This window comes from Salvelinus alpinus, chromosome 19 (assembly GCF_045679555.1).
Source record: "Salvelinus alpinus chromosome 19, SLU_Salpinus.1, whole genome shotgun sequence".
In the NCBI taxonomy this organism is placed as follows: domain Eukaryota; kingdom Metazoa; phylum Chordata; class Actinopteri; order Salmoniformes; family Salmonidae; genus Salvelinus; species Salvelinus alpinus.
In genome coordinates this window covers 52026411-52039226 of record NC_092104.1, presented here as the reverse complement: position 1 = coordinate 52039226, position 12816 = coordinate 52026411, and the positions used below count along the sequence as shown (strand labels likewise).

The 12816-nt window shown below is 45.5% G+C and overlaps 1 protein-coding gene across 6 annotated transcripts in view; it reads left to right on the top strand.

Annotated features, from left to right (window-relative positions):
- Positions 1-12816, top strand: part of LOC139545805 (transducin-like enhancer protein 1) — a 41961-nt gene that overhangs the window by 16334 nt on the left and 12811 nt on the right. For 4 of the 6 annotated variants that reach the window (XM_071354004.1, XM_071354008.1, XM_071354006.1 and 1 more), the window contains 8 exons: positions 3025-3087; positions 3228-3332; positions 4923-5109; positions 5363-5379; positions 11217-11333; positions 11415-11468; positions 12300-12452; positions 12677-12815. In XM_071354004.1, coding sequence (XP_071210105.1) covers positions 3025-3087; positions 3228-3332; positions 4923-5109; positions 5363-5379; positions 11217-11333; positions 11415-11468; positions 12300-12452; positions 12677-12815 — 835 coding nt within the window. The remainder of the gene's footprint in view (positions 1-3024; positions 3088-3227; positions 3333-4922; positions 5110-5362; positions 5380-11216; positions 11334-11414; positions 11469-12299; positions 12453-12676; position 12816) is intronic. The other 2 variants (XM_071354009.1, XM_071354007.1) reach the window with 1 other exon arrangement.

Genomic DNA, 12816 nt, shown 5'->3' with positions numbered 1-12816 from the left:
GGCATCGTCAATGTGGTGCTCTTATTCTTTTCACTTTGCTTGGTGAGGTAGATTGCTGCAATTACTTGATGACCCTTCACATACCTAACCATTTCATTGTCTCTCTTGTAGAGTGTATCCCTTGTTTTAGGTGCCAGGAAGTCCTTGCGGAGCAGATTCAATGCATGAGCAGCACAGCCAATGGGTGTGATGTGAGGGTAGGACTCCTCCACTTTAGGCCAAGCAGCCTTCATGTTCACAGCATTGTCTGTCACCAGTGCAAATACCTTCTGTGGTCCAAGGTCATTGATGACTGCCTTCAGCTCATCTGCAATGTAGAGACCGGTGTGTCTGTTGTCCCTTGTGTCTGTGCTCTTGTAGAATACTGGTTGAGGGGTGGAGATGTAGTTAATTATTCCTTGCCCACAGACATTCGACCACCCATCAGAGATGATTGCAATACAGTCTGTTTTCTCTATGATTTGCTTGAACTCTGTTGAACTCTGCATCCAGCAATTGAGTAGATAAAGCATGTCTGGTTCGAGGGGTGTATGTTGGGTGAAGAACGTTCAGAAATCTCTTCTAATACACATTGCCTGTGGGCATCAGAGGTGAACCAGTTGCATACACAGATCAAACAAGACATTCATCACCATTTCTCTGACTACGTTCCTCCATTGAGTCAAAAAACTTCTGAATCGAGGAAGACCATGAGATGTTGCTATCGATAAGGTTCCATAAGATTTCGATAAGATTTCATAATTTTCACCTTGAATAGAAGTAGAGGGACTTTTGTCAGAGGTTGTTTGTTGTGAGCGCTGAGGGAACGTTATGCACTTGGCCAGACGGTTCTGCATCTTTGTTGCATTCTTTGCATATGATTTGGCACAGTATTCGCAAATGTACACAGCATTTCCTTTTACATTAGCTGCAGTGAAATGTCGCCACACATCAGATGGCATTTTCCCTTAAAGATTACAAAAAACGAGAGTAGGAAAAAACAAATACAATTCCATGTGCAGATTAATAGTTAAGCAGTTAGATTAAACAACTCCTTTGTAAGATAAATGTTTTAAAATGAAACATGTATGGAAACAGGTGAATTAACACTCAGTTAGCAGGCTCAAGCAAGCTAAAACCCACATGATAGCAAAAACTAACTAGCAGAAATTGTTAACAAGTTAGAAATGATTTAAACACACTTAGCTGTAGGCTACTATTTACTAATTAACAAAAAAATAATATATTTGTTAAATCCCAAATTGTTTGCATAGTCAACTTACACACAGCTCTGACACACGCTTATCCCACCAGACATGCCACCAGGGGTCTTTTCATAGTCCCCAAATCCAGAACAAATTCAAGAAAATGTACAGTATTATATAGAACCCTTATTGCATGGAACTTCCTATCAAATATTGCTCAAATAAACAGCAAACCTGATTTAAAAAAAAAACAGATATAGCAGCACCTCGTTGCACAACGCCTATTTGATCTAGATAGTTTGTGTGTATGCATTGATATGTAGGCTGTGTGCCTTTTTAAAAATGTATGTAGTTTTGTCCTTGAGCTGTTCTTGTCTAATGATGTTCTGTATTATGTAATTATGTTCATGTTTTGTGTGGACCCCAGGAAGAGTAGCTGCTGCTTTTGTAACAGCTAATGGGGATCCTAATAAAATACCAAATACCAAAAATCTCATTAGTGTGCAAGATCTTGAAAATCAGCTGTACATGTGATGGAAGAGTGCACTGCACATGTGATGGAAGATGCAGAGTTGCAATATGTTAAGACCTAGAATTGCCTTATGTGTATCCCACAAAAAAAGGTTCACTGTTATAAGCTAACTTTTATTGATGAATTTTAAGCAAAATTCCTCAAATTCCAGGGCTTAACTTCCCATGGAAAATGTCAGGAAAGTTTCCAACCCTAGTCCCCAGCACAAAGTGTGCCTGTGTAATGATCATGCTGTTTAATCGTGTGGATGGATTATCTTGGTCAATGGAGAATTTCTCACTAATAGGGATGTAAACAAATTTGTGTACAACATTATAGAGAAATAAGCTTTTTGTGCGTATGGAACATTTCTGGGATCTTTTATTTCAGCTCATGAAACATGGGACCAACACTTGACATGTTGCGTTTAGATTTTTATTCAGTATAATTCATTTTCGTTAGGCTGCTTGCCTGGCTCTTGACCTATTTCGAGTTTTTATATGCTGTTTAATATGACATGTAGCCTATTTGAAATGATGAGCCCTTCTTACTGTCACCGTTTCATGTTTATAAAAGTACTTTTCGTTCAAATCATATGGTTTTGTTTCAATACTTCAAAACCATATGGTAGGTCTAAGTAGTCACAAAAATAGTTGGTTAAATTGTGATTTTTAATGAATGGAGCGAATTTGGAGTTGCAGCTTTTCCTCACTGCTCGGATTTCCAACAGAGAAACTGCACTCACATGCTCTGGTTTGCACACGTATGTGTGTGACTTCCCGCGTATGCCTGTGGTGTTCTCAAACATGTGCGCACAACTGCATGTGTTTTCTGTCAACTGTGGCAGCAAGCTGTTCACTAGCCCCCCCCCCCCAAGTTAATTGTGTGTATGGAGTCATTCATACCCATATTGACTAATATGTGTTGTGAGCCCATGTCGTGACCGATAGCAGCAGTTGCTCCTATGAGCAGTTAGATGTCTGCCTATCCTTCAGTAACTCTCCAGCATCACACATACATGGGGATATCAGGTGGAGTTGACCTATGCTGTACTTGGACGCAAACAGGCCGAAACGGGGAGGGACATGCCTGAACTTGTCTAATAAGAAACTCTCTAATTTTCATTGCAAAACCTTTTCTCGTTGCAAAACGTTTTGCTATCGCGTGCACTAATGCATACACCCCAGGTGGAGTTGACCTGAACATACTAGCTGTGAATACAATCGGGAATCCCTTTGGATCTCAGTGCACGGCTGAATGTAGTTGTGCGGCTATTCCAGGTGTTGTTGACATTGCCCATACTTATCCATCCTCTACTCTATCCAACAGACCGAGATTGCCAAGAGGCTCAATACCATCTGTGCACAAGTCATCCCCTTCCTCTCACAGGAGGTAAGTGTGTGTGTGTGTTCACAGTACTATGAAAGGTCTTACGGGCTGAACATTGAAAGGCACAAACGGATAAGCCTCTTGCAATCTTATTTCGCTCCCCTGTATTGTGTGTGTGTGTGTGTGTGTGCGCGCCCATGCAGCACCAACAGCAGGTGATCCAGGCAGTGGAGAGGGCCAAGCAGGTCACCATGGGCGAACTCAATTCTGTCATCGGGGTACGTGGCCTTCCCGGTCTACCACCCACAGTAAATGCACTCTCTACTACAATTTCCTGTGTTTGTGTGTACTCTGACGGTGTGTTTGTGACATTTTCTTTACTGAAATATTACTGCGTTATTTACCCAAGGATATGATACTACTGTGTTTGGCAACCGTAAGATCTGCTGTGTGTAGGCTGCTGTTTTGGATTTTCTCAACGGTTCTGGGAAGCTTTGGAGGGGGTGGGGGCTTTGCTCGATGGCTGTGGCAGGGGGTGGCAGTTGCCATTTGTGTCTTAATTGCAGGATTCTAGTGTGCGTGTATAAAGGGAGTTTGAGCGTCTGGTCCTCTCACCAAGCTGTCAGTCACCCTGTTTATGTGTGTTAAATGAGTGTAATGAAGCGTGGCCACCCTCTCACCTCTCCCCCTGCGGCTTACCCTAAAGGCGTCAGCATTCTTCAGTTCGGCTGGCACATACTCCCTTAAGACCTTTGCTTGAAAAACAAGAAAAAAAAATGGCAAGGGTGTACTGTCTCTATTTGGAGACGTTGTAGAATTAATCTAAGATGACTAAATTTCACATCTATGTAAGATGTTTTGTGCAGTATTTCTCAATTTAAAAAATAATAATATGAAAACGATTCGTCTCTCATTGAAGAATCCCTACTGTTAACCAATCACCGATGAAGGGGCGTAGATAATATATGCACAAACTCTTCCCGAACTGTTTCAGCTGGGAAGCATGTGGACACCTTAACACCCCCTAACACACAGGGCTCCCCTTGCCTCCACCAATACCTCCCCTCCATTGACTCTCACCGTGTGTGTGTGAGAGCGTCCTTTGCTGTGCTGTTTTGGCACAGCGAACAAGGGCTTGGATGGTGCGTGTGTGTTTTGGAGGGCAAGCCCAGGGATTAGCGCTGTGAAAGAGTAGGCATGGAGATGGGGATAGAGTGCTCTGGCGTCTCTCCTGTGGTTCTCTGAAGGGGGGGGGGAATCTTAGTCAATTAGGTGAGATAAAGAGGGTTGACCTTCACCACCGCCCCTCCCCCCACTCTACTGCTGAAATCTCCCTCCCCCCGTGGCAAACCTCAGGGGTTTGATTCCCGTGGCTACTGTCTGAAGACGCAATAATTTATGTTTTGGAACACAAAAGCATTTCACGCTCAGACGAGCACCTGATTTGGTGTGAAAGACACCGAGACCTGACAGCTATACGACCCCAATCCACCAGAGCCCCCACCCTCCCTGGCCTGCAGGCAGCAGCTGTAGCTCTCTAACCCCCTCCTCTCGTATCCTCCCTCCATCCTCAGGCTCTGGGCTGTGATCCCAGCTGTCACTATTGTTTATTGTTTGACCCCAGAGGGAGGTGTGTGTGTGTGTGTGTGTGTGTGTGTGTGTGTGTGTTAAAGGGGAGGTTTACTGCCTCTGACATTATTTGTAAGCATGCCACGTCGTTGAAAGCTGCTCTTGATGGAAAAACTGAAGGGTCATGAATTCCTCTATATATTTTCACATTGATCACTCGGCTCCATTTGTATATTAATGGCTTGTCGTATTGATTGACACACTTTCCAGTGGTAGGCCATATTGATTATGGATGAGTAATTGATTGCTTCTCCCTCTCTCTCCTGTAGCATCAGCATCTGTCCCACGCGCACGGCCCCCATGTCCCCCTCACCCCCCACCCGGCTGGGCTCAACCCAGCCCACTTGGGGGGAGGGGCCAGCCTGCTCGCCCTGTCCAGTGCCCTGGGGGCGCCACCGCACCACCTGGTGGGCAAAGAGGACAAGAAACACCCGGCGGAGGCCGAGCAGCTGAGAGGTGAGCAGCAGCCACACCCACTGTTACTGGGCCTGCACCTAAGGAGGAGTCTGTCTGGCCCGCACAGATAGACAAACTGAACTGACAAGACTGTATCATCATTGGGTTTGTTTTTAATAAATATACTGAAAACCACAAGTGCAGGACTCAGGATTAGAATTTCTCTCTTTTTGTGTGTTTTGTCTTGCCTCCCTCGTGTGCGCCCTGATGACCTTATCACCGTGATGCTGTGTCGTCGTTGCTATGGGAACAGAGCAAGAGCCGGGCACCGTAAGTACTTCCTGTTACCTCTGGCTGCATCCTCCTCCTCATTCCCTTCCCTACTCATTCCAACGTTCACACCTGTGTGCGTGTGTCAAATACCTTGAAACAAGCATTGTAGTTTTAATAAGAAAAGGATGAAACTAGAGAAGCAGCTAGTCCCCGGTGCTTGGGGATCTGATGCTACTTTACAACACTATACACAACGCCCTAGAACTTTTGAACTTAACCCCTGCTAATCATTTCCTAAACCCTCACTATCTTTCTAACACGCACCACTCTGTACAACCCACCATCATTGCTTTGATTCACCTCCATTTTCCCTCATTCTCACAACCACCTGGGCTTCATTTACACATGCATCCATGGCTTTTGAGTGTGTGTGTGTGCCTCTTAGGTAAACATCATGGCTGGTGGGAGGGGAGGGAATGACGCTGGAGAGAATAGTAGACATTTTACGGGCTCCTGACCAATTGTGATATTTTGTTTATTTTGCGCTCATCTTAACTTTTGTACATAATGTTTCCACCATTTCTTATGATTGAAAAAAGCTTCTGGACATCAGAACAGCGATCGCTAACCTCAATTTGGATGATGATTTCTACTTCAATGAGTCCGAGGGAATGGACATATTGCTCATCCCGGACCAGGCCCAAATCCCTGACACTCGAAAAAAGGAAGAGCCGACGTTGAAGGGGTGGATAAACCGCAGCTACCCTCTGTTGGCGAACTTGCAATCTTTGGAAAATAAACTGGACGAGCTCCGTTCGAGACTATCCTATCAACGTGATCTGAAGAACTGTAATATCCTATGTATCTCAGTCGTTGCTGAACAAGGACATGGAAAAACTTAATCTAGCTGTTTTTCCTTTACATTCGCAAGACAGAACGGCAGCGTCGGGTAAGCTCGGGGGGGTGTGTGTCTCTTAACAACAGCTGGTGCGCAATCGCTAATATTATCGAAATCTACTCGCCTGAGGTAGAATACCTTATGATAAGCTGTAGACCAGCTTATATATATAGGTAGGTAGGTGTACAGTTGAAGTCGGAAGTTTACATACACCTTAGCCAAATACATTTAAACTCAGTCTTTCACAATTCCTGACATTTAATCCTAGAAAGAATTCCCTGTTTTAGGTCAGTTAGGATCACCACTTTATTATAAGAATGTGAAATGTCAGAATAATAGTAGAGAGAATGATTTATTTCAGCTTTTATTTCATTCATCACATTCCTAGTGGGTCAGAAGTTTACATACACTCAATTAGTATTTGGTAGCATTGCCTTTAAATTGTTTAACTTGGGTCAAACGTTTCGGGTAGCCTTCTATAAGCTTCCCACAATAAGTTGGGTGAATTTTGGCCCATTCCTCCCGACAGAGCTGGTGTAACTGAGTCAGGTTTGTATGCCTCCTTGCTCGCACACGCTTCTTCAGTTCTGCCCACAAATTTTCTATAGGTTTGAGGTCAGGGCTTTGTGATGGCCACTCCAAAAACATTTCCTTTGTTGTACTTAAGCCATTTTGCCACAACTTTGGAAGTATGCTTGGGGTCATTGTCCATTTGGAAGAGTCATTTGCGACCAAGCTTTAACTTCCTGACTGATGTCTTGAGATGTTGCTTCAATATATCCACCTAATTTTCCTGCCTCATGATGCCATCTATTTTGTGAAGTGCACCAGTCCTTCCTGCAGCTAAGTACCCCCACAACATGCTGCTGCCACCCTCGTGCTTCACGGTTGGGATGGTGTTCTTGGGATTGCAGGCCTCCCCCTTTTTCCTCCAAACATAACGATGGTCATTATGGCCAAACAGTTCTATTTTTGTTTCATCAGACCAGAGGACATTCCTCCAAAAAGTACGATCTTTGTCCCCATGTGCAGTTGCAAACCATAGTCTGGCTTTTTTATGGCGGTTTTGGAGCAGTGGCATCTTCCTTGCTGGGCGGCCTTTCAGGTTATGTCGATATAGGATTTGTTTTACTGTGGATATAGATACTTTTGTACCTGTTTCTTCCTGCATCTTCACGTGTTCTGGGATTGATTTGCACTTTTCGCACAAAAGTACGTTCATCTCTAGGAGACAGAACGCGTCTCCTTCCTGAGCGGTATGACGGCTGCGTTGTCCCATGGTGATTACACTACTATTGTTTGTACAGATGAACGTGGTACCTTCAGGCGTTTGGCAATTGCTCCCAAGGATGAACCAGACTTGTGGAGGTCTACCATTTTTTTTTTTCTGAGGTCTTGACTGATTTCTTTTGATTTTCCAATGATGTCAAGTAAAGAGGCACTGAGTTTGAAGATAGGCCTTGAAATACATCCACAGGTACTGCTCCCATTGACTCGGGCTAATTGACATCATTTATCAGAAGCTTCTAAAGCCATGACATCGTTTTCTCCAATTTTCCAAACTGTTTAAAGGCACAGTCAACTTAGTGTATGTAAACTTCTGACCCACTTGAATTGTAATACAGTGAATTATAAATGAAATGGTCTGTTTGTAAACAATTGTTGGGAAAATTACTTGTCATGCACAAAGTAGATGTCCTAACTGACTTGTCAAAACTATAGTTTGTTCACACGAAATTTGTGGAGTGGTTTAAAAACGAGTTTTAATGACTCCAACCTAAGTGTATGTAAACTTCTGACTTCTTCAACTGTGTGTGTGTGTGTATATATATATATATATATACAGTGCTCAAAAAAGTAAAGGGAACACAAACAACACAATGTAACTCCAAGTCAATCACACTTCTGTGAAATCAAACTGTCCACTTAGGAAGCAACACTGATTGACAATAAATTTCACATGCTGTTGTGCAAATGGTATAGACAAAAGGTGGAAATTATAGGCAATTAGCAAGACACCCCCAATAAAGGAGTGGTTCTGCAGGTGGTGACCACAGACCACTTCTCAGTTCCTATGCTTCCTGGCTGATGTTTTGGTCACTTTTGAATGCTGGCGGTGCTTTCACTCTAGTGGTAGCATGAGACGGAGTCTACAACCCACACAAGTGGCTCAGGTAGTGCAGCTCATCCAGGATGGCACATCAATGCGAGCTGTGGCAAGAAGGTTTGCTGTGTCTGTCAGCGTAGTGTCCAGAGCATGGAGGCGCTACCAGGAGACAGGCCAGTACATCAGGAGACGTGGAGGAGGCCGTAGGAGGGCAACAACCCAGCAGCAGGACCGCTACCTCCGGCTTTGTGCAAGGAGGATTAGGAGGAGCACTGCCAGAGCCCTGCAAAATGACCTCCAGCAGGCCACAAATGTGCATGTGTCTGCTCAAACGGTCAGAAACAGACTCCATGAGGGCCCGACGTCCACAGGTGGGGGTTGTGCTTACAGCCCAACACCGTGCAGGACTTTTGGCATTTGCCAGAGAACACCAAGATTGGCAAATTCGCCACTGGCGCCCTGTGCTCTTCACAGATGAAAGCAGGTTCACACTGAGCACATGTGACAGACGTGACAGAGTCTGGAGACGCCGTGGAGAACGTTCTGCTGCCTGCAACTTCCTCCAGCATGACTGGTTTGGCGGTGGGTTAGTCATGGTGTGGGGTGGCATTTCTTTGTGGGGCCGCACAGCCCTCCATGTGCTCGCCAGAGGTAGCCTGACTGCCATTAGGTACCGAGATGAGATCCTCAGACCCCTTGTGAGACCATATGCTGACACATGCACATTTGTGGCCTGCTGGAGGTCATTTTGCAGGGCTCTGGCAGTGCTCCTCCTTGCACAAAGGCGGAGGTAGCGGTCCTGCTGCTGGGTTGTTGCCCTCCTACGGCCTCCTCCACGTCTCCTGATGTACTGGCCTGTCTCCTGGTAGCGCCTCCATGCTCTGGACACTACGCTGACAGACACAGCAAACCTTCTTGCCACAGCTCGCATTGATGTGCCATCCTGGATGAGCTGCACTACCTGAGCCACTTGTGTGGGTTGTAGACTCCGTCTCATGCTACCACTAGAGTGAAAGCACCGCCAGCATTCAAAAGTGACCAAAACATCAGCCAGGAAGCATAGGAATGAGAAGTGGTCTGTGGTCACCACCTGCAGAACCACTCCTTTATTGGGGGTGTCTTGCTAATTGCCTATAATTTCCACCTTTTGTCTATTCCATTTGCACAACAGCATGTGAAATTTATTGTCAATCAGTGTTGCTTCCTAAGTGGACAGTTTGAATTCACAGAAGTGTGATTGACTTGGAGTTACGTTGTGTTGTTTAAGTGTTCCCTTTATTTTTTTGAGCAGTGTATATATAATCTCACACACACCAGTCAAAAGTTTGGACACCTGCTCTTTCAAAGGTTTTTCTTTATTTTTAGTATTTTCTACGTTGTAGAATAATAGTGAAGACATCAAAACTATGAAATAACACACATGGAATCATGTAGTAACCAAAAAAGTGTTAAACAGATCAAAATATATTTGGGATTCTTCAAAGTAGACACCCTTTGCCTTGATGACCGCTTTGCCAACTCTTGGCATTCTCTCTACTAGCTTCAACTGAAATGCTTTTACAACAGTCTTGAAGGGTTTCCCAGATATGCTGAGCACTTGTTGGTATGCAGTTGCCATACGAAGCGGTGATGCAGCCAGTCAAGATGCTCTCTGACCTTGTAGGCTGTGTCATTGTCGATCAAGATTACCACAGTGATGTGGTCTTCAAACATAATGATGGTGTTGGAGTCATGCGCAGCCACGCAGTCGTGGGTGAACAGTGAGTACAGGAGGGGACTAAGCACGCCATGACCAGCCCTTCAAAGCACTCGCATAGATACACTTCCACACACTTCACATATGCTGCTGCTACTCTGTTTGTCTATCCTGATTGCTTAGTCACTTTTATCCCTACCTACATGTACATATTACCTCAACTACCTCGTGCCCCTGCACATTCACATAGTACCGGTACTCCTTGTACATTATATTTCCTCGTTATTTTGTGTGACTATATCCCTATTTTTTTTCACATTTTTCAAGTCTGCATTGTTGGGAAACGGCTCGTAAGAAATAATTTCACTAAAGTCTACACCTGTTGATTTTGGCGCATGTGACAAATAACATTTGAGGGGGCTGGGGTGTTGGGCTGTATCTCTGATCTGGATCGGCTTCTCTCGGTGGGTGGGTGGGGGCTCTCCCTTCACTGCCCCTGCATTGTGAGCAGATTGCTCCTCCCACTCTCCTAATCCCACGCTTAAAGGGTCTCATTGTGTTTAATACAGCTACTGACAGGGGGGAGCATTGTATGACCTGAGAGAACGGCGGGAAATTGCTTGTGTTTTGTGGGTCAGCAATCTGCTTTCTAAAGCCTTTAAATAATGTTCCCCCTGAGAGGGAGGGTGTGAAGGAGCCTTTGGCTGGGGACAAGGAGAGGGGATGCATGGGGAGAAAGAGGGGGGGCCTCTCTCCCCCACGGCCTGTCGGTTGAGGCTGTGTGTATGTCTCTGCTGCTCCTGGAGGCACATTTTCAATGACAGACTTAGGCCTAAATGGACTCCAACATGATGGGCTAATCCACAGAGTCAGGGGAGCTGGGGGAGGGGATGGTGGAAGTGAATCACACACACACACAAAGTACACACTGCCCTTTAGCTGCCGCTGTAAAAGCTGGACAGGGCTAGGAGAGGGAGGACTGATAGAGCGGCAGAACAACTCACACTAATCAGGGCCTTCTCGCTGTATGGTTGTGTTGCTCCCATGTGCCCGAAATGAATATGTATGTGTAACCCCACCACTATCCAAATGGTGTAGTTGTGGGGACTTCCCTTGGCCTATAGCACATATCTGCTATTTCCTTATTTCTTTCCACCTTGCTTCTTCTCATCCTCTCTTCCTGTCTTTGGCAGAGTAATACCCTGCCGGTTGCTGACAGTTTGAGGAACTCAGACAAGCACCGCAACGGACCTGAACTCCCCAACGACACCAAGAAGAGGAAAGTAGAGGACAAGGACTCTAGTCATTATGTAAGCAGCAGCAGTGAGGGTGATAGCTGTGTGTGTGTGTGTGAACGGTGAATGACATTGACACACCTTTTGTCCCCACAGGATAGTGATGGAGAGAAGAGTGATGACAACCTGGTGGTGGATGTATCCAATGAGGTACGTGTGTGTGTAAGTGTGTCAAATAAAATAAAATTGTATTTGGCACATTTATTTAGATGTTATTGCAGGTGTAGTGAAATGCTTGTGTTCCTAGCTCCAACAGTGCAGTAGTATCTAACAATACACACATCTCAAAGCAAAAGAATGGAATTAAGAAATGTGTTAATATTAGGACGAGCAATGTCGGAGTGGTATTGACTCAAATACAGTACATTACAATATATACATATGAAATGAGTAAAACGGTATGTAAACATTATTAAAGTCACCAGTGTTCTATTATTGAAGTGACCACTGATTCCATGTCTATGTACATAGTGCAGCAGCCTCTAAGGTGCGGGGTTGAGTAACCAGGTGGAGGCCGGTTATTGATGGCTATGCAGTCTGATGGCCTTGAGATAGAATCTGGTTTTCAGTCTCTCTGTCCCAGCTTTGATGCACCTGTACTGACCTCGCCTTCTGGATGATAGCGGGGTGAACAGGCCGTGACTCGGGAGGTTGATGTCCTTTGGACATCCTGTGACTCTTTCTGACGTATACATGCCGGTCTTTTAGGGAAAGGAAAGGGAGGAGACCTAGTCAGTTGCACAACTGAATGCATTCAACTGAAATGTGTCTTCCAGATTTAACCCAACCCCTCTGAATCAGGCCTCGCTAGATGGCTCAAAGCAACTCTATGGATGCCGTATGGGCCCTGGTCAAAAGTAGTGCACTATATAAGAAATAGAGTGCCATTTGGGACGCATTTAATCATTTCACATCAGGGGAAGTAGGGCGCTGAGTGTGAGTCAGTGTGTGTGACACCCCCCCCCCCCCCCCCCCCTCCAGGATCCTGCCTCCCCTCATGGTACGCCCCTGCCCTCCCCCAGAGAGAATGGGCTGGACAAGACACGCCTCCTGAAGAAGGACCCATCCTGTAGCCCCGCCTCCACAGCCTCCTCTGCAAGCTCCTCCTCCCTCAAGTCCAAAGAGATGGGAATGGTGGGTGTGGCCAAAGCTCTCCATACACTGATACTTTTCGCTGTCTGAAGAAGTCTTTAATCCTGGGTCACAGAAACACACACTTTTTAATGGACCTTCCCATTTCCCTCTAAAGAGTGGTGGAATGTCTTATCTCTTACCACCTTCCTCAATCCATCCCTTGATTTCTCTCTCTTTAATGGTGTGATATCTGGGTAACGACAGCCTATATGTTTCCATGGCAGCGTGACAAGCCGGGTACGCCTCAACCGAAGTCGAGCACTCCCACTCACCGAGGAGACTCCACCCCCGGACCCAGTGCCACACCCACTCTCCGCCCCAGCCTATCCAAGCCCCCCTCCATGGAGCTACCTCACCCACCTAG